The sequence below is a fragment of the Talpa occidentalis genome, unplaced genomic scaffold (assembly GCF_014898055.3).
Source record: "Talpa occidentalis isolate TD23 unplaced genomic scaffold, MPIMG_talOcc4v2.1 talOcc4.4, whole genome shotgun sequence".
Lineage (NCBI taxonomy): Eukaryota > Metazoa > Chordata > Mammalia > Eulipotyphla > Talpidae > Talpa > Talpa occidentalis.
In genome coordinates, this window is record NW_023604295.1 from 34,880,192 (window position 1) to 34,903,219 (window position 23,028).

Consider the following 23,028-nt stretch of genomic DNA (forward strand, 5'->3'; position numbering starts at 1 on the left):
CCTTGATGGTGATTTCCATGCACGCTGCCTGGTGTCTATGCACTGAGCTTCACCTTGTTGAAAAATAAGATGGGTTTTGCCACATTTTTGGAGGCTTCTTACTAAGTCCGGTCATTCTTGTTTGATAACGGGAATATTGGTCTTAGGTAATAGAAAATAGCAATCTAAATCTGACCAATCAATGCCTTAGCACTTGGAGCGATTCTTTGCTGAGCCTTGTTTCCTTGAGAAGGTGGAAATGTCTAATTTTCAAAATCTGAAGAGGTGTGATCCTACACCTGTGAATCACATGGAGTATTGTAATCCAATGTTACCTCAATAAGCAAAAATCCTTCAAGCTCTAAAACTCCATGTTTCTATAAAGAATGCTAGGTATTTTAATAATGTACAAATAAGTTAACTTTATTTCTTCTTTGCCCTAAATTCTTTTGTGCCTACATCTGTCCCAAATTACTCTGTCCAGATCTCAAAGGTGGTCACATTTTAACTTCTCCTTTTGACAATCAAACTTTCAATAATGAGAATCCCAACAGGAGTTGGGGTTTTCCTTAGAAAAGTGATCCCACCCTTTATTCATCTTTTGGTCTTTTAATGACTTCAGAGTAGTAGTAATAGACTGGAATAGTTGGTTCTTTTATAGTAGTGGATTATAACCAAAACTACTGACCACTCACCACATTCCCTATTACCTACAACTAAGAAACCTAAAATGCATGCACTAATAACTCAGTGATTTTTTTTTAAAAATTAATTGAATTGCAGATCCCGCTTCCACTCAAATACTTAGATGAATAAACTGTTTGGCTTCACAAAATTGATGGGGAAAGTAAATTTTAGTCATCTGCTGCCATTACTGTTTTGTTTTACTCAATATCACTCATAGAATTTGCCAATAATGCATTATTGCATAACTCTCATTCATGGAATAAATAGACCATATCTATTTGTTAGACATTAAAGGTAGAAAGTTGAATAGAAATATGAAAGTGTTGCCTATATTAAGAATAGAAAAGAGTACAAAGAAGTGGTGGAAAAGAGTACAAAGAAGTGATTCCAAAACAGTGGACAAGAGTTATCATAAAGAAAGTATGGTCTGTTAAAGGGATACCAGTGATGAACACTCTCTATCACTTGGAGAATCAGGCCTAACTTACCAGAAGAGTCATTCATTTGAAACCTGAACACTAATTAGGTGTTGAGAGGTGGGAACAGATTGAAAATTGTTCAAGTCTGATAATCACAGAATAGCTGGAGCATCAATTTCTAAGAGAAGGAAGTTAGAGAGGAGACTAGGAAGCAAAGTAGTGGCTCCATCAGGAAGGAATTCATACATCACCCTAAGAGCAACAAGGTACCTTGGGAAATTAATGAAGGACAGCAGTGATCAGATTTGGGTTTCAGAAATGTCCTGGTTGGAACATACATAGTACACGACTGGACAGCAAGAAGTTAGTTTTAAAACTGTGCATGTAAACCTGTATATGTATATGCATATATAAAATATTAAAATAATTCACTATTATTACATACATACATATGATATTATACCAGGGCACTAATGATAGTGGATGAAACTCGGGTACCAATAAGTTAGTAAGAATGAAAAGACTGAAGGTACTTTAGAGCTGCATCAGCCTTCTTTATAATACCAAGGAAAAGAAAAATAGCACGACCCTATTTAAAACATTCAATTCATAAATGTCTTTGTGATACCCCTAATCTTAAAATATTACTGGTTTACAATGTCTTTGTCAATAAATATTTACTCTTATTTATTTTTTAAAAGACTGTTGCTTTGAATGCAGGTCCCCTTGTTTGCCACTGTACAACGTTCTGTTAGATAAGTACACTGTGACTTCCTTAACCATTCTCTAGTATTTTTGAAAATGCACAATTCCTAATAAATCTTGGGCCTATTTTAATGGTTCTTCATTGTCAGTTTACTCACCAAGTTATTCTAACTTCCAGTGCAACCAGTCATGTAAAATTTCACCTGTACTATCAGTTTCTCACCAAAATTCTGTTTTATTTTTTTCTTGGTTAATTGGCTCAATTCTCAGTGCTTTTCATTAACTCCCCTGGTCTGATGGGAGAATAGGGCATAGATCTTTGAGGGAATGAGTCAATATATGAAAGTGTTTGCTTTGAAAATCGGCTCTTCTGTCACTACATTCCTGGATCCTAGAACACAGGCAGATTGATGTGACTCTCATCAAAATGGCATTTTATCCGGGCCAGCCCCAGCATGCTAGGACTCAGTATACTGCTTCCTAGGGATTTTTATATAGACTGAAGCCTCAGAAATCTCTCAAATCCAAACTGATAACATATCCTCTCCTTTGACCAATATGACGGAGGGGGGCACTCCTTAAAATATTGGGTTTCTTGCTTTAAACATGATGCTGTGCTATTTTTATGAAAATACGAGTGTAGGCCTGACCTAGATCATTGCTTCTCTGTTTAATAGTCAAGGATTAAAAAATGAGGGCTTTTGAGGTGCATCTTGGTGCTCCCAATTGACTTTATTGTTGGGAAAACACTTGACATACTGGTATTAGTGTCTTCAATGGTCCAGGGAGCTGCTTGTCTTCAGAATATCTTATAACTGTTCAGAAGTGTTGTGATAATTAATTAAATGGAAAAGCTTCTAAGACAAAACTGTTCTGGACTGTCACACCAGACCACACTGTTTTTGCTATTTCTGCCTCTGAAGCTATTAAGAATAGCCCCTCGCTCGCTGTAGTACGTGTTTGCAGAGCAGTGCACTGTGAAATGAACAAGTGCCATATATGGCTGGGAAGTGAGATATTTATTCTCTGACAAGAATTCTTTGGAGGCTCGTGTGTGTGTGTGTGTGTGTGTGTGTGCATTTGTGTGTAACTTAGATGTTTAACAAGGACTGAAAATTAGTGTATTAGTAGTGTCTGTATTAGCAGCAATGTTCTGAACTCAGTGGCATCAATTATAATACTGTAATTTTAATTTCAAAAGTCATCTTTGAGATCATTTTCACCATTCACCAGTTTTCAGCTATCGCTTATGAGGTAATGTTTTTCTCTTACATGTATACATACATACGTACGTACATACATACATACATACACACATACATATATATAAAACAAATCACATAAAATTACTGTATATATATATATATAGATAGATAGATAGATATAAAAACTTTCTTTGATCAAAAAGTGGGAACAGTTGGGTGACATGATGTACATCCACAACCATAACTGCTATATTCTCCAGGATTTTATTTAACTTCCTAAACGGAAACACCATAACCATTAAATATTTGTTCTCTGGCCCCATTCCTGCAACCAATAACTTAATTCCACTTCATATTTCTATTAATTTGACCACTGTAAGTACCTTATATACTTGGAATCATATAGTGTCTGTCCTTTCATAACTGGTTTATTTCATCATAGCATTGCAATTTCAAGATTCACTCATATTTTAGCTTGTGTTAGAATTTCCTTCCTGTTTTAGCCTTAATAATACAACATTGTATGTATATACCACATCTTGTTTATTGATTCATTTCAGGGTTCATTTGGGTTATTTCTACCTTTTCATTATTGTGAACCCCACTGCTACAAACATGAGTACACAGATATTTGTTCAAGTGCTTGCTTTTCAACTCTTTTTGGTTTAGACCAAGAGTGAAATTACTGCATTGCTTTGAAAGACCATTGATATATATTAATTTTTCAATGCTGCATAATATTCCATTATGCAGATACTATTTCATTATGTAAATCTTCTATATTTAGTTAAAGAAAAACAATTCTCATGTAGACTAAGTTTCTTATAGTCTTTCATTTTCATAAATTAAATTACTATGTATATATCTAGAGGCTAAAGATTTATATCTATGGTTATTACTTAGCCTAAATTTCTATAAATAAAAGATTTGGACTTTGTGAGAATTTCTGATCCATATCACCAAATCAACCAGAGACTGAGTGTCCACAAGATGTTTATAGAAACAAACGTTGCATTAGTTCCGAAGTCTAATTATATAAACACCGTCCTTTGAAACAATGTGGGTAAACCATTGTTCTTGAAAATATTTGGGCATTACTGGTAGCTCCAACTACAGATAGGATCCCCTACCCTTCTTTAACAACAGCACCTACAAATGTGCTTCTAAAATCTGGTTTCAATAGAGAATCATTTGCTCCTTCCTGTTTTTAATTTATGTATTTCACCGAGTGGATGGGTCTAAGATCATTTGTATATAAAAAGTCCTGAATCATTCTGTTGTGTAATCAGATCTGAGAAATTCTTTTCTAAATGTATTGTATTGTGTTCTATTATACTTTTAATCTATTAGGTTGTTTTCTAGCTCATGGGCTCATCTATCTTGTGGACAGTGTGAATGTCCTGTGTGAGTATGGAATGATGCAGTGTTTATTAAGCCCTGAGTTATGGAAAATAGATATAGACAGATCTCAAGAACAAAATTCAGTTATTCCTTTGTTATGGAATTGGAGAAATTGATGAAAATTTTTATTGAGCAGAATAAATACATGGCATTATAACTGAAGTAAGCTAGCTCTATTTGTATGTTTTTCCTCATTGTACAAACTCAGAAACCAAGTCTATCCATGTATTTATCCAATGATTAATTGTTAAGTTATGAGACCAAACTTTTATTGCCCATTGAAACTCATTGCAAGTATTTATAATTTACTCTTGGAATCACTGGATTCTGAATGCCCTAAAGTCTTCCTTATTAGAAGAATATAATTAGAAAAATAAGAATCACGTGGGTGGGATCCCCTCTTCCCCCGAAACTCATCTTTCGTCTGGGTTATGAAAATACTTTGGAGAAATGGCTACTTGTTTGAAAGAAAAAGGAGAAAAAAGTACTCTAAGTCTTTCTTGTTATTCTGATGAGAAGTCATCTGGCGAAGTAATGTGACTTTTCCATACCACTCTACACAGGGAGGGATGGAATGTTTTGTCATTGTTCTGAGATCTAGTATACAACCTTCAGTTTCATTGAATGTCTTCTCTGTGATATTTCTATTTGCCATGTCTTTAACTTAGAATGAAAGTTACAGAATGCACCGTATGTACTACATTTGGCCTGAAGAAATCTTTTGGCTTCCAGGTGTTGCAAAAAATATATAAATAAAAATGAACCAAGCTTTTAAAGTCAGGAAAGGAGCATTCAATCCTTATTTCATGCAGCACCTGTCAGCTGGTACAGGGTAGCAGTTGCCTTTAGAGTATGAATGTCTTAGCTTTGCACAATTCACACTACTTAATTGTCTCCCAGATATCAACATGATATCATTTGCTGTCTATTGATCATTTACTCTAGGATTTTTTTTCTCAAGCAGAAAAATATTGTTCTGTACCCACATCTGGATAGCACATCTCTTAAAATAGGAAAAATATACATAGACTGAGAAGATCCTCTCAACCTCTAGTGTTGTCTACTTTACTCCTTCTTTACTTGGAGATGTAGAATGATTTTTAAAATCCCAAACTCTGAAACCAGACTACCTGGTTGGGGATCCTGGATATGCCTCCTGTAGGCCATGTAACCTTGGATACTTAATTTCTCTTTAGTATCTCCAGCTGAAAAATAAGGCTAATAGTTCCTGTCTCAATGATGCTTGTGAGGATTAAGTATAAATTGCATTTCATACAACATGTGTGTGGAAAGTAAATGCTGCACGAATGGTTGCTACTATTCTGTTTTTCAATAACAATTGGTATTTTAGCTTGTTTCCCCTACCATAGTGATATACAAAGTAGATAGTTGTCTGCTTTGTGAAATGGTTCATCAGGTCTTGTTACAATAACTTTTAACAATTTTCATAAAAATAAAATTGAAGTTGAAATATTCCTAAGCCTGTCTTGTAACAAATCAATCATCATTTTTTCCATGGTTTTCCAAGTCCTTGTATGTATGGGAAAACCATTCTGTGTAGCTTCAGTTGTACTGCACATATGATTGAGTGCTCATTCTGTGTTTTAATTTGACATTTACATCTTCATTTAACATTTTTTGGACTTTTCCCCATGTCCTTTTAATAGTTGGAGTTTTCTCTTACTGTTTGTTTGTACTTCTAGCAGAAAATGACAAAGAACTTGAGTTCCAGTTGTCACTGTTGATTCTACATATTAGTTCTTGACTGCCTATGGATTTTCTATTAGAAGTGACAAATCTTTGTATAAATTTGATAGGTTGATTTCTGTCACTTATAGTTTTGCTTTTTCCTAACTTAACTTAAAAACTTACTATATACCCTGAGAAGATGTTCATTTTCTTTTATTAGGGAAATTTAAATCAAAACAGCAATGACTTACCACCTCACACCTGTGAGAAAGTGTGTGGAGAGAATGGTGCTGTTGTACTTTTGGTGGAAATGTCAATTGGTGCAACCATTATGAAAAGAAGTACGAAGATTTCTCAAAATATTAAAAATAGAAATTCCATGAAATCCACTTATGGGTATTTGCCAGAGTATGCAAAAACATTAATTTGAAGAGTTACATGCACCCCCGTGTTTATCACAGCATTATTTACAATAGCCAAGAGCTGAACAACCTAAGTGCCCAATGACACATGATTATATAAAGAAGATGTTATACAGAGATTCAAATTTCAGAAAAAAATATAAATCCATACAGATATACACATATATGTATATCTGTATGAGCATAATTTCTAAATGTGCTTAGTTTTCAAAATGAAAATGTTAAATCATGATAAAACTTCAAGAATTCCTGCAAAAACAAAAAAATGAAATGCCAAAAATAAATACTTGGAAGCACCAACTAATCCAGTAAATAGAAAAGATTCACTATGTATTTAATTGACTGCTACGTGGGCCAGGAAAGTGTTGCCATAGCTTTCTTTAACCATGAAGAACATAAATAAATATGCTATAAAATTATTCCTCTTCTTTACCCCCTTCCACCTCCAATGAGGTAAAGCATATAAAATTGTAGAGGAAAAAAATAGAGCTAAATGTGCTATTTTCACACACATAGTTATGATATGGAAAATACTCAGAAACATGCCGGCACATACAGAGCAGAATTCATAATAAAGTTGTGAGAAACCTCATTCCTCCATGAGATTTGTACTGGTGGGATGTTTCCTAGAAGAAAGCAGCAGCACCTGCAGTTGTGCCCTGATGCCTGCCTTCAAAGACTGTAGGAATATTTAAATAGTTTGTGTGTGTGTGCGTGTGTGTGTGTGTGTACACACATGTATTTACCAAGAAAGAAAAAGAAAGAGAAATTTGTGGGGAAAAAAAGTTGCTTCTAAGGAGTTAGGTGTACATAATTCTTGTTTGTTTGCTTTATGAATGTGATTGGTTTTCATGTTCAAAACATGTGACTATCGAAGTATCTGTTTGGGGGCAGATTTCTTTACAGCTGCAGCAGAGACTATGCCTATCATTAGCCTAGTCACTCAGTCACTGTCTCCATTTATAGTTGAGTTTGTAAAATGTTCAAAATAGGAACTCTAGGTTTCTGCTGATCTTGAATCATCAGAGAGAAGAAAAACCTTATTCTTTCTTTCAATGCCATCTTTGCAGACATGTTTTAAGACTGATTATGATTGACTAGAAAATTCTGACTTTAATTTTTTTCCAAATTCAAACTTACCTTTTCATGCTCTCTAATGCAGAATATCAGTGTCTTTAAGAATTTTAAGGCCATATAAATGTGTGTGTGTGTATGTGTGTGTGTGTGTGTGTATGTATATATATATCTCCTACTGGGAAAACTTATCTCTTTTGGGGGGGTTCTGTTGGAACCACCTCCATTTTTGGGGGGTCCTATTGGCACCACCTCCATGTAGAATGAGGCTTCTCTAGCAAGACAATAATATTCAACTTGCTTGGCAACTTTGCCACTTGAAAGACTGGTATAAACACAGGGGAAAAAAATGACTATACAACAGTCACCTATAACTTAGTAGAGAACTAAATCTAGAATACAAAGTTCCTAGAAACTACAAATAACACAAATAATATGTAAGAGTATCCTAATAAAACATGATGGAACATTGAAACTGGCACAAGGAATTTGTTTATAGAGGCTTCTGTAATAGGCCCAGTTGGGTATAGAGAACTCATTAGGCTTCATTAGTCATTAGGGCACAGAGTACTCTGATCTAGCAGACTCGGAAGTATCATCTCCTCTAGATTAAGAGAGACCAGTGGAGAGCATAGTTATCTGAACCAAGAAAGTGAAGCAGAGGAGAGATCCTAAAGTGGACCAGTGTCCATTCTTGGCCACTGAAAGTGTCATTACCAGGTAGCTGGAAGAAGGTATGTAACTCAAGATTCTTCCCTCAGTGTCTCTCAACAAGGGCACTATTATCATTAGGGTTTTCACACTAATATGTTTTGATACCTACATGATAAGAGCATCTCCTTGTCACTGTAACAATAAAATTATCCCCACTCATTTCCAAACTTCCCTTGCTCGGTGGGTGCTTTCCTCTCCAGTTGAAAACCACTGGAAGTGAAATGTTGAACAAATGTCCCTGGGAATTTTTAATGTTCATCTCTGGATCAGCGTAGGTCACCAGAAAGCTATATATCTGAATCAATAAAGTTCTAGATTTTGCCAGAGTACAGACAGCTACAGCCTCTGCAGCCAGACACTACATTTGAAAAAGGAAAGAGAAAACAGAAAAGGGGTGATTGCTTATGATGCCAGAGCCCTAGTCTTCCCAGAATGTTTGCATACATTTCATTGGCTACGACTGTAATACATAACAATTCACTGCAAAATAGTCTGGGAAACTATTTCAAATAGAAACATCACTACCCTAACAAAATTCAGATGAAAAATTTTAAGTAATGAAGATGGGGAGTGGGCGTAAGGAAAAGCAACATCTCTCTCACATCTGTGAGCAACATCTCTCTGTTGGCTTGGTTTGAGTAAATGACAGAGTAATATAAAGTTTTGCATCTTCTCTTCTTATACAGACTATAATCTACTTGAGAATTAATAAATAGCAAATTTAGGGTACAGTTATTCATTTATTGTAGCAAAAATCTATATCATAGTAACTCAGAACAAAATTAAAACATTGTGCCACTGGCATATTTGCAGATCTCCAAAAAACTAAAGCCTGATGATGAATGTTTGAATTCCTAAACTTTCCTTCAGCTTTATTTCCTATCCTAACCATAATCTCCCGCAGTTGAGCAGTGAGATCTTTTTATTTTTATGTCCTTAGGATATTCTTAGCATAGTATTTGTGAACTGAATAAAAAATACAAAAATCAGGAAGATATAAAAGGAAGAGGAGTCTACATTTGAGTTTCCTTTGGTAAATCAATTGTTAACAGGAATCTTTGATCTAAAATTTAGCATCTCTTTGGTTGTGCCAGAGATGGGGTTCAGCACCCCATTTTACTCTTTTTTTGTTACATCTTCCCAGTCCATGAACTTTTTCCTCTAGTGCCTCCTTTTATAATTTGGTGACTGTGTCTTTGTTCTTTGGGTGGTTTGATTGAGTTTACATGTTTAATTTATGTTTTATTTTGTTTGAGCTTTTGGTGTTAGATCAAAAATGTCCCTGCCAGATTCAATGCCATGAAGCTTCCTCCTTTTCCCTGTATTTTCTTCTTAGCTTTCTACAGTTTTAGACTCTTACATTTACAGCTAAAATTATGAGTTGCTTTTTGTATATGGTATAAATTAAGGGTCCAACGTCATTATTTTTTCATCTGGCTATCCAGTTCTCCCAGCACCATTTGTTGAAAAGACTGTTCTTTCCACATCTATGATCTTGGCATCCTCTTTAAAAATCAATGAATCCCAATAAAGTCCAATATGAAACCAAAAAAAAAAAAATGAATCCAGCTTCATTATTTTTCATCTGGATATCCAGTTCTCCCAACACCATTTGTTAAAAAGACTTCCACATCTATGATCTTGGCATCCTCTTTAAAAATCAGTGCATGTGTATGTCAATTTTGTACTCTCTGTTCTATCCCTCTGATGTATATTTCTGTCTTTATACCATTGCCATAATGGTTTGATTATTGTAGCTTTGTGTTAAGTATTGAGATTGACCATGTGGCATCCCCAGTTTTCTTCTTTTTCAAGATTGCTTTGGCTTTTTAGAGTGTATTGAGAGTCTATATGAGTGTTAGGGTGATTTTTTTCTAGTTTCACAAAATAATGCCTTGGGGATTTTTATAGAAATTGCACTAAATCTATATCCCCTTGAAAATAATAAAATCCTTATAATATTGTCTTTTAATCTAACAAAGTGGATTTTTTCCATTTATTTGTGTCTTCTTTAATTTATTTTAGCAATATTTTGTACTTTTAAATGTATAAGTCTCCTATATCTCTGGTTAACTTTATTTCTAAGATTATTTTTCCTTTTTTGATGTTATTATACATGCAATTGTTCCCTTAATTTTCTTGTTGGGTTATTCACTAGTAGTATACAGAAATGCCACTGATTTTTGTATTAGTCTGTGAATTCTTAGAAGCAGAAACCATGCCTTATTTATATTTGGCGGAGTTAATACAACAATATTAATTGGTAGCTATTAATATTCATTTTTGTATTTTTATTTTTATTAATATTTTTTTCTTTCTCCCACTTTAGGGCTCTACCAGTTCAACAGCCTCTCCTCCAGTGTCCACCCCTGTCACAGGACACAAGCGAATGGTCATACCAAACCAACCTCCTCTAACAGCTACCAAAAAGTCTACATTGAAGCCACAGCCTGCACTCCAGGCTGGACCCATCCCTGTGACTCCAATTGGAACACTAAAACCTCAGCCTCAGCCAGTTCCAGCCTCCTACACTACAGCATCCACTCCTTCAAGACCTACCTTTAATGTGCAAGTGAAGTCAGCCCAGCCCAGCTCTCATTACATGGCTGCTCCTTCATCAGGACAGTTTTATGGCCCAGGGCCCCAGGGCTATAATACTCAACCATTTTCTATCCCTGGACAGTGTCCACCTCCTTCAACACGAGGCGGCATGGATTATACATATATTCCACAACCAGGAATTCAGCCTGAACCTGGGTATGGGTATGCCCCCAACCAAGGACGATATTATGAAGCTTATTGCCCAGCAGGTCCTGGCTATGGGGTCAAGAATGATCCTGACCCAGCTTATGGTCAACCAAATCACCCAAATACCTGGAAGCGGGAACAAGGATATACTCCTTCTGGAATAGGGAACCAGAACCCTACCGGAATGTATCCAGTTGGTGGTCCCAAGAAGACTTATATCACAGATCCTGTTTCAGCACCCTGTGCACCACCACCACAACCAAAGGTAAGAAATGTGCTCACATAGGGAATACAGAAGTGCTTATCTTAGCCTTTGTTTCTCAAACTAACAGAGCCTAAGGCAAAAATATATGAGTTACTCTTTCATTTCATAAAGTTCAATCCCAAGGAAGTGTGAGTTTAAGGAGAAAAGGAAGGAGATCCTTTTTGTTGATATTGGGATATGTCACCGATACGGTTACTGTTTAGTGTTAAGTGCAACTAATTGTGCAATTTTGAAAGATAATTGTTCAAATGACATTCCTAACTATAGTGCCTCAAAACAATTTAGGGGAAAGAAGGAAAAAATATCTTGCAGTTCTTTATCTTCTGTTGGTTAAAGCTTCACTCTCTGGATCAGAAACATGCTCACACTTAGATGTTGCATTTACATGGAGAAAAATAGACCTGCAACATCTCTTTATAAATATTAAAGGTTTTTACTTATTTTGAATTAAATATGACTTTTTTATTGAGGGGATATTGGTTTATAACACTGTATATGATTTAGGGGAATAGAGTCACTCCTCTTCAGATGTATGTCCCCAAACCCCCCCACCACCAGTGCACCCATTATCCTTTACCCTAGACCATTGGGTCTCCTACCCTCTTTGTTCCTACTCTTGCCTTCTCCCAAGTAGCCTCAGTCTGCAGTCTATGTTCTAGGGTTTGTTTTAGTAGTTCCTTTGTTTTATTTCTCTGTATTCCATGTATGAGTGAAATCATCCAGTATTTCTTGTTCCTTCTGATTTATTTCACTTAACCTTGTCCCTTCCACTTCCATCCATGTTGTCACAAATGGCAAGAATTCGTCCTTTTTATAGCTGAGTCTTATTCCACCACAATTACGTACCAGAATTATTTATAATAACCAAGTTATGGAAACAACATAACTGCCCAGTGACAGGAGTACAATAAGACCATGTTAAAGTTTTGGTTTCATTTTAAATAGTTGTCCTTAATTGTCAGGCTAGACATCCTTTCCCTGTATAACAGTATAGTATTTTTGTATTAGACCCTGCCAGCCCCAGAAGCTACCAATTCAGAAAAGAAATGAGATTATTCAATTTTACCTCACTTTGGTACAGTGGAAGAAACTCCCCTATGGAAACTTAAAGGTTTAGCTTTTGACTACTGTTGTCGACACACAAGTTCAAAATGCTTTGCAGTTTTGCCCTGTCCACAACAGCTTGACTGACAGGATGATTGAGTGTTATTCCTAAGGGAGTGAATTAGGACTTGCATTGTTTAAGAATCCTATCACCCCTCCTAGGGAAACACAAATAAAACAGCAGAAGTATGTCTAGGTGGAAAGAATAACCTGGTGAGAAGTACTGAGTCATTCCTCAAGTTTTTTGTTTTCGCATCCCGTCACTTGGCACTCTGGACAGTGTATCTCCAACATTTGGAATCATTTTAGGAATGATGTAGGAAAAAAGATCAGTTCCCAAAGCAAGAATTCAATCTAAGATGTTGCATCAAACCATATTGCTAGCATTTAGTCTGTCTTCAACCTACTCAGGGTGATGGAATGAACTTTTATTAACCACTCATCAGAAAGCATGAAACTTTATTTTCATGCTTGGAATAAGGTTATTATTCAAATTGATTCTGATATATTATTGCAGATTCTGGGTATCAGTGGATTTCATGTTTGTTTTTTTTTTTTTTTGAACAATTTTGAAACACTTGGTTTTCAACAGTATTCTGTGTTTTAACACCATATTCAATTGGCCATTTTAAATATTAAGATCAAATCATGCAATTTCTCTGTGATTAGTAATTGTTTGGCTTGGGGTGAGACTTAACCATTTATCTATGTTTTGGGAAAAGGGAGAGAGGTTGGCAAAGCTATAGATAAAAATTCTGCATGTGTTATAGGAGCATTGGGGAATGAAGTGTGGCCCCATGCACAGATGGTCCTTGAGCAGAACAGTATTCAACTGCATCTGTGCACAGAGGACCTTTATTGTCCTGATGTGGACTTGACTTGGCTTAGTAATCTGATGCTGACTTGAGAAATGAGCTCCTAACTCTAGTCCTATTTCCTCCCTTGCCATTCTTCTTTCATCTTGAGAAAAGCCTGCGGACCTCTCTATGTCACACTTATTTTAACCTCAGTAGAGTGGTAGAACCTCATTTCACTAAGTAATGAATGATTGCAAAGGACTTGGAAATTTCAAAGGATTGAAAAATTGTCAAGTGAATATTTTTTAGCTTTTTCACCAGATTTCTTTTTTCTTTTCTTTTTTTTTTTTTTTTTTTTTAGTCACTGATGGAAAACTTATCTTCTCTGCCTTAAAACAATCTTTTGTTCTATGGCGAATTCTTGAGGAATTTGGCATTGAACCCGTGAAGAAAAATACTTAAAAATATGAAAGAAATCAGTCTCCCCTGCATTTTAGGTGAACTGCTTTATATTTCCTACATCATAACACATTAAAATAAGAGAGGAAGGAGAAAGTATGAGGAAAGAAAGAAAAGGAAAAAAAGAAAGGAATGGAGTGAAGAAAAGGATGAAAAAGGAAGGAGACAAAATCAGAACCTGAAAGTCTTGGGAAATGATTATGTTTGTATTCCCTTAATGTGCTGAGCAGTGAATTTGCATGCTACAGTAGAGCATAATGTGTCTCCTGTACCATCTGAGCTGAGTTCCTTGAAAAATATTGTTATAAGCAAGTCTTTATAAGGCAGAAATGCTCCCTTCTCACTGGAAATCCTCTTAAAGACACAGTGGAATCTTTGTGCTGTTTTACGAAAGCTAATATCTGCTTGCTGCTTTGTAATTCTTGGCATTTTTTGCTATGTGTTATCTTCATCCTTGTGAGGTGGGAGGTGTATTTTATCTAATATTCAGATAAGGTACATCAGCTTGAAAGTCCCCCAGAAGTAGGTCCTAGAAGCCATTTTTCAGTCTCAGGTAAGGAGTGACAGTGTTGCTGTAGCACCTCCTTCCTAGCTTATGTCATCTTCACCTCCATTAAAGAGACAAGTATTTGCCCATAGAATTTAAAAGGCATTGGTGTGTGTATGCCAAGGAATTGAGGAATCTTACCTATTGAGTGATATAGACTAAAATCATCCTTTATTTAAATGTCCTTGGAAAATCCTTCAGAAAGGTGAGATAAACAAGGCAAATTTCAGTAACTAAGTTTTTCTTATTTAGAGCATAGAATATTATTCTTTATTTAGTTTTAAATATGAGGTATATTTAATGGGTCAGAGAAGAAAAGTAATGGTTATGAACTGTGAACTTCAGTGTCGGAAGTCCTCCAAACCTGTAATTTCTTAAGATTGAGAAAATATTTGAGAATGGTGATATAGCAGAATTTGAAAATTGCAAATAACAATATAATGTTTAAAATTTCTCTTCCTTGTGGGCTTTACATACACCATTAAGAGTTGGTGGCATTTTGGAGCGAAGTATCTTGATGATAATTCCTGTGCTAAATCTCTCTCACTTTTAGGGTCAGAGAAACAAAAAAGAAGAGAAGGTTAGGGTGGGGAGAGCAATGATGCAGAGAGATGCCTCGGGTCAGTTGCTCATACCTGAGTATGTGTGAGGATGAAAATGGAAGTGAATGCCTTGTGGAGACCTGTAAGGGTAATATTAGCAGTTCCCTTTGTAGAGAGCTGTCTAGAATCTGAAGTACTTTGCACACCTACAAAATCTATGAGCATTAAGCACAGACAGAGCTTTACTGTCTCCTTCAATGATGAGGCTTCAAAAGCTCAGCAATGAGAGCCACTCATTTAAGGTCAAATGTCAGATTCATGGACAGTCATAACCACAGTGTGGGTCTTCTGAATGTTGTCCTGGGGCTTTCCACTTGGCAAACCACTGGATCTTTGCAAGCATTAGTGTTTGGATGGTGGAGTGCCACCTCTGTACCCCCAACCACTGTGTGCACCCCACTATGTCCCACATGGTCTCCAGCTATTGTGGAGCTGGATGCATGAGCTGGTCAATAAATTCCTGGCTGGGAATCTTAATGTCTGTACTTCCTATTCTCCACCAACAAGTACAATTTATCTATGCTTCTTCCTGCCTTCTCTCTTTCTAGCCCCTCTACCTCTCCACCCCAGAGTTCAGAGATGCTTTGTGTTCACTGGTGACACTACCCCTAGTTCTCCACCCCTGTTCATCCTGCATAGACTATCACATTAATAAATTATGTACACACTCTTTTTTACTTTCTATACTTGCAAAATGTCCAATGACTACTGATTCATAGTCTCTCACCAATTGTTTTGAAGTTTAATGTACACATAATAAAATGTGCCCATTTTAGCTGCATAAGGCAGTGAACCTTTGACAAAATATGTGCGCCTCTACAACTACCACCAAGAGAGAACCTTTCAGCTATTGCAGAGGCTCCTTCAAGCCAAATTGCAATCAATCCCCTTTACACTCACCCCAGGCAACCAGTTGCTTTCTAGCATAGATTATGTTTACCCTTTGTAAAGTTCTACATAATAAGAATTATATAGTATATACCCTTGTGTCTTGGGCTTCTTTTACTAACTATATTTTTTATTCATAGCTGTTGTTGTGTATATCAATAGCTTATTCATTTTTATTGCTAATTAGTATACTGTTGTATGGAGATGCCACATATTATTCATCCATTCACTTGTTTGGGGTAATTTTTATTTTCCATTTTTTTTTCATTAGGACGTGTTTATTTTTGATTCTTATATTTTCATTTTTAAATATGTGTTGACTTTACAATCAGGTTTTAATTTCAAATATCTTTTTATTTGGAATTATATATAATGCTGCCATGAACATACGTGCTTGTCAAATTTTTGCTCCATTTTTTTAATTGGAGTGTCTTTTGATTGAGAGTTCTAAGAGTGTATTATATATTCTGAATAAGAGTCCTGAGATACCTGAATTGCCAATATTTCTTCCTAGTCTGTCTTGACTTTTCATTTTGTTAATAATGGTTCTCTGAAGAGCAGACATTTTTAATTTTAATGAAGGTCAGCATTGCATATTTGCCTTCTGCAGTTTGTGTTTTCTGTTTCTGTGAATATTTTTGTGTCCTCATGGTAACAAAGATTTCATTCTATGTTTTCTTTTAGACTTTCTACAGGTAAATTTTGGTTATAGGTCTTCAAGCTAATTCTTAAAGGTCAGAATTTTTTATTTTTTTCCTTTCTTTTGGAATATCCAGTTTTTCCAATATGATTTGTTGAAAAGACTGATTTCTTCCACTTAATTACCTAGATATGTGTGACAAAAATCCATTGACTGTGTATGCGTGGGTCTAGCTGGGCTCAGCTCTAGTCCATTAATTTATATGTCCATCCTTAAGCCAGTGTCGTACTACTGACTTTTATAGTAGATTTTAAAATCTGGCAGTATAGGTTATCCAACTTTATTCCCTTTCAAAAGATTTTTGATTACTTGAAATCCTCTCCACATAACTTTTAGTATCATCTTGATCATTTCCACAAAAGAGCCTGCTGTGATTTTAACTGAGATTTTGTTGACTCTATAAATCAATTAGAAAAGCACTGATATCTTTACAGTGTTGACTCTTCCAGCCCATGACCATGGTAATCTCTCATTTATATTTTCATTGATTTCTCTCTATAATGTTTTCTCATTTTGCACATTTTTTTATTAAATTGTCCCTAAGCATTTCATATTTTGAAAACTATTGTGAATGGCATTTTAAAAATTTCAACTCACAATTGTTTACTGTTAGTATAGAGAAAAATCTTTAATTTTTGTTTATCAAGCTTATATCATAAGACTTAGTTAAATTTATAGTTTTATTTGATTTTTAAAGACTCCTTAGGCTTTTCTACCTTATCACTTCTTCTGCAAATAAATTACTAATTCAGTTGCTTCTTCTTTATTTATGCATACAAGAACCGCGGTACAGGTCAGAGGTGTGGAGGATGAGAGAATTCACCAGAGACAGGGTGGGAAACAGAACAGGCAGAATGACTGAAATACACTGCTGAGGGGAGCAGAAGGAGAGTCAGGAGACATCTACTGCGCCATGTGGGTCACCTCCCTTGCTGGGGATCAAACTCGTGCTGCAGTGGCTGCAGCTAGCTTCATAGGTTGCGTCTTAACTCCTTGCACCACCATGGAGTCCCCACAGTTGCTTATTTCTTTGGTGGCTAAGAGTCTATAAATTTCCTGTGTTTGGGAGATTTAAATCTTGATTGAAGAAGAAAGTTTCCTACAAATTTGAAGGATGAAAATTGGGAAAAATGATAAAATTTTACTCTCTGCTTTTCTCGGTTTGCTTGTTGCAATTGTCAGACCAGCTTCAAAATTCTAGATCATAACAGCATAAATTTATAAGGAATCTGAAGCCTAAAGAGTTACAATGACTTTGAGTTATACAAGTTATAACTAACTCTTCTTTAGAAACTAAGTCTTCCTTCTATATCACACTTTACATCAGTTCAAGACTGGTAAGGTGGGAAGTATTAAGCACTATTAAGAGTGTAATAACTGTTGCCAAAAGGATCTTATCTCCAAGTCAAAGACCTCCATCATCAGTTTTGTAAAGCCTCATAATATTAGAAAATGGCTATTCTAATGTTCCTTGTTTTTTCTTACAGTTGCTACTGTAAAAAGATTTATTCATTGGCTCTGCATGATTAGGACTCAGTTAGCAATCTCTTTTTTTTTTTTCCCTGTTTTTAAAAGCTTTCAAGACAAATATCCCAGAAATGCATGTGTATATTAGTTTTTATTTTATTCATCTGGCATTTTTCATGCACTTAAATGTTTAAAAATATCCCAGGCTCCTAATCTTTTTAGAAAATAAAGTAAGTTCGATAAATAATTCTAGCAATACGTAACCCCTTGCGTTTACAGAGAACCCACTTCACCTTTTGTCTTTGTTTTCTTTCATTTCTGTAGCAAAGCTACTGCTTGACACATTTAACAGGTCCCTCTAGGAAGTTCATTTCCTCCTTGGCCAGCTACAGACACTCACACTGTCCTATTTCAAAGAAGGCACTCTAGTGTTTTCTTCCCCAGCAAACAAGAGAGCTTGACCATTACTGATACATAAAGTCTTGTAGTAAAATTTAAAAATGTAGTTCATACCCAGAATATTGTTAGTTAGTGTCCCAAAATGAAAGTCAAATAGTTGACTTTATAAGAGTGACCATGTCTCAGAAATATTTATTTATCTGATTTTCTGGAGTATGGAAAACCCACCTTTTAGATATGCTCTCAGCAAACAATATGGTGTTTGCTCTATTTTATCCTTGCAATTCAGTGAATACTCTTCAGAAAATATGATTTGTTTATTTCAGGATACTTACTTAAAATAACATTTTGAAATACATAATAATATGTGACATTTTTATAACTGCTTACAAAATTTAGCAAATACTCATATAAAAGGAAAAATGTTACATGTTGGAAAGCGACTTGTCTAGCATCTCTCTCAGGCCGAACTCCAGAGGTAGGACGAGGGCCAAGATCTGCTGACTGCCCGCTCAGTGCACTTTCTACTCTGCGACACTTGCTTCCATTCGTAGCTCTCTGATTCCATGTGCCAGTTCACTTTACAGTTAGTCCAAGACCAACTTTTCCTTGGCCCAGCAGTTTATAGAACAAAACTTTAGGACAAGTCTGGAATATAGCACTCGTTTAACATTATTTAAAACCCAAGGTTCTCTGTTTTCATAATACCTACTGATAGAAAGTATCTAATATCCAAGCTGAGTTTGGGTTCCAAACTACAGTAAGTCCTTACTGCATATGGACAGATTCTTAGAAACCTACTTTAATAAAATGATTTAAAAAATCAATTGAAAAATAGGCTAATTGATATTCACAACAGTTTAGTCCCTATGGCATATTTCTGGTCACAAAACAATATTTTGTAGTCAGTCATTTACTTTCCAACTCTCTTACTCCAGTTCAGGGTGTGAGGTACCTAGAACCTACCCCCGCAGCTCAGAGCACAAGTCAGTGCCCAACTGTGGACAGGACACCTACCCTTCTCAGGGTGTGTGTCCACACTGCATACACACACAGACACACACACACACACACTTTTATACTGGGTGATATAGACACACCAGTGAGCCTAATGTGCACATCTTTAGGATGTGGGAGAATACTGGAGTCCTTGGAGAAAACCTACTCAAGCATTAGAAGAATGTGCAAACTTCACATAGACAAGGGCCTTGGCAATGAATATTTTTTTATCAGCATTGTAATAAAATAACATTGAACAAAATGATGTTATCTGAGGATATGCTATAAAAGAAGCTTGTGTGTGATGATATGGAAGATGTTGATATGGAAGTACTTTCTGACTATAAAATATTAGACCCTTGTGACAGATTATGACATTTCGAAGAAAGTAAGCTGAAGGAGGAAGGATTAAAAATTTAAGTGATATATGGGTCTGTTAAATATTTTAAAACTGTAAGCACTATAGCTGCTAATATTGTTGAGTATTTGTATTAGGGACTTTGCTATTCACTTTCCTAGATTAGTTCATACCTTTTTCTAAGTACACTTTCAAATAGAGAGTGGTATTTTTATTTTGCAAAAGAAAAATGAAACCTGGAGAGATTGAGCTTGCCAATATGAAACTTTCTGCTGTAATCTTTCATGAATATAAACAAAATGTTAAAAAAAAAGATCAATTTTATTGGACACATGATTTCATTCACACATTCTTTAAAAAAAATCAGTGCCTATTTGCTTATATTTTGGTGCTGGGGTTGCAATAAGAGGGTAAAAAATACTTTTCTCTAATGGTGTTTTCACAAGAGAGAAAATAAGGCATAAGTAAGTTATACTTGCTCTCTAAATAAATGGATTTTAATAATGAGGTACAGAGTAAACCATTTAGGTAGTCAACTCAGCAAAGTCTTTGAAGTGGTAAAATTTGAACTAAACCATGATTAATGTAAAAGAACCAGCTATCTGATATCTGAGAGAAGAATATTCCGAGCAAGGGACAGCATGGGCAAGTCTTCCAAGCTTAGTATTCACAGGAATACAAAGCAAGCCATGATGTCGAGCAGAGTCAGTGACAGAGAATGGACTACACTGAGGTGGGAGAGGTAAATGTAGTCCAGATCTTATGGGACGTGGTAAAGATTTTGTCTTTATTCTCTGTGAAATGCAAATCCAGTGGAGCATTTTTAGGAAGGATGAGGCTCAATAGGTTAACAGGAACATTCCTCTAAACAGCAGGTATCCTGCTGGTCTCCTCATGCAGTTGCCACTCTTGTGGCAATACAATCAATAGGGACACATAATGATTGCTCCTCAGGACTTCATGTTCACACCAAACACCACCAACCTTGGCATGAGCATCTTATTATTGCCTTGATTTTCCTTCCTCCTCCTCCCTCTATCCTTCTTCAGGTTACCATTGCCTTTAAATGACTTCTGTGATACTTTTCAGCCTCCATAATGGCTCTCTATGTAAGTTATCCAAAGTGTGTATCAAGAGGGGCTGCTTTGGGGCCTCCCTGGTCACGCAAAGAGTTAAGACACAACGTGTGAAGCTAGCCACAGTCACTGCAGCACAAGTTCAATCCCCAGCCAGGGAGCTACCCACATCTTGCAGCAGACCTCTCCTGGCTTGCCCACTGCTCCTCTCAGCAGTGTATTTCAGTCAATCTGCCTGTTCTGTGCCCCACTCTGTCTCTGGTGAATCCTCTCACCCCCTGCACCTCTGGCCTATACCCCAGTTCTTGTATGCATAAATAAATTAATTAAAAAAAGAGGGGCTGCTTTCCCAGCACCAATATCGGGCATATTAAGGCCTTTCTGCATGGCTCATGAGCTGCTTACAAAGTGATTCTGTCTAGATTCAATTACTAGACAAGGACAAGTATAATTTAATCGCATTGCTTATTCCATTAGCACAGTCAAGCATACATGAATTATATAGTACTTTTAAGAAAAAAAAAGTTGACTTAGATATATGTTTTAGTTATAACTACTAGTGTTACTGTATGCTGCATGTGACAATTTTTTATTTACTTTTAGTAAATAACATATACCATGTAGATGACATTTTTCTAGATGCCAAATACTATATTAAAATCAACTGAAACCAGTTTATCCTCATAGAGTTTAAAGTCTCATAGAGAACAATCAGATGTGTGTTATCAATGACACTGTCCTCTGATTCATCAATGTGATGAATTCATCAATTCTATTTCATCAATGTGATATGATATGAAAAAAATAGGGATAACTTCCTCACTTTTTTAGAAAATAGAGCATTTCCCCTCATGGTCAGGTATATATGAGAAAATAATTCAGACAAAATAGGAATTGTGAAAGTGTTAAAAGAAACCCCTTGAGAAAGTTCTAGTGATTTTCCAAGGAGATAAAAAGAGTTACTCAATTTTGCAAGGCTTCATAGACAATGTGGTTTCTACCATCTTAAATCAATAAGAGATAGGAGTGGGATTAGATTGTTTAATTGTTCAGAGCCTGTAATAGCTGGGAATCAAGAAATCTTCCTTAAGTAGATTTCTTTTTCTTCAAAACTAACTGACTGCCTTAGTGATTTTCCTTATGTCTAATATCTGCCTCAAAAAATATAAATGTTAAAGCTAGCTGACCACTGTCTTTGCTTGTAACAGCATAAAGATCAATTTGCATAACTAAGACACTAACATAACTTTCTATCACTGGACAAAGTTAGGTAAGTACATGCAGTTCAATGTATATTCTATTATAGTAATTCTTAAATACTGAAAATCCATGTTCCCTTCAGAAGCACATTCAAATCACTTGAAGAACTTTGTGATTAAAATGCTATAGTAGCAAATGTCCCTGTATTCTGAGGTTTTAAGATCTGCTTTTAAGGGTGAATGCTATAAATTATCCAAGTTATCTCATAACATTATTCCTTCTTGTGCACTTGTTCATTTAGTCCTCACCAAAAAAAAAAAAAAAAAAAAAACTATATAAAGAAAATGTTATTAATATCCTGACTTTTTACCAAATGGGAAACTGTTACTTGCCCAACACCCCATGGCCCAAGTTCTTAACCATTATACTATATTGCTTTTTTTATAAAAGGGAAGTTAAAAAAATCTGCACTGATACATAGGAACTGACCTTTAAACTTTGAAATCAGTCACCTCTGATCCTGAGCAGTTTCCATAAGCCAAGCTGCTAAGCATCCCCCCCTTTTAGCGAGAAGCCTTTGGGAGGTTATCTGCCAGTTTCCTAATTGTTTTTCTAATAGAATACTGATAACCTTGTCTCTTCAGTTTCCATCTACCAGTCTGCCCCGCTAGACACTTAGGGAGCAACTGGCCGTGTGAGAGGTGTGATTGTTGTTCTACGGAACAAAGCTAAGGGACAGTGTTGTATAGGCAAATCTAGCCATAGCCTTGAACCCCAGAGAGGAAAGTACTATTGAACTCTAAGAGATGCAAGGTAAACTGAAGATCTCTTTGGAGCCAGTGTGCTGTATCAGCACAGTATCTCCGAGTGAGAAGGAAAGACTTGAAGCAAAACCAATAATGACTGGCTTTTCCAGATAAATACATTTTCACCCAAACATGTGAACCGCTTGCCAAGTGCAAGGAGCAATGCTGTTTTGTATATCTGCATGAAGAATTTGCATCATCATTGAAGAACTAATTGGAAAAGGGCAAGGGAATCGAAAAATATCTAAAATAAGCTACACAATTCAGCCCATTTACATTCGAAATGTAGAGTCAATCCAAAAAAAAAAAAAATGAATG

At 35.8% G+C, this 23,028-nt stretch overlaps 1 protein-coding gene across 4 annotated transcripts in view; it reads left to right on the forward strand.

The window, feature by feature from the left end:
- Window positions 1–23,028, forward strand: part of LPP (LIM domain containing preferred translocation partner in lipoma) — a 640,196-nt gene that overhangs the window by 379,259 nt on the left and 237,909 nt on the right. For all 4 annotated transcript variants that reach the window (XM_054700434.1, XM_054700432.1, XM_054700433.1 and 1 more), the window contains one exon: window positions 10,625–11,308. In XM_054700434.1, coding sequence (XP_054556409.1) covers window positions 10,625–11,308 — 684 coding nt within the window. The remainder of the gene's footprint in view (window positions 1–10,624; window positions 11,309–23,028) is intronic.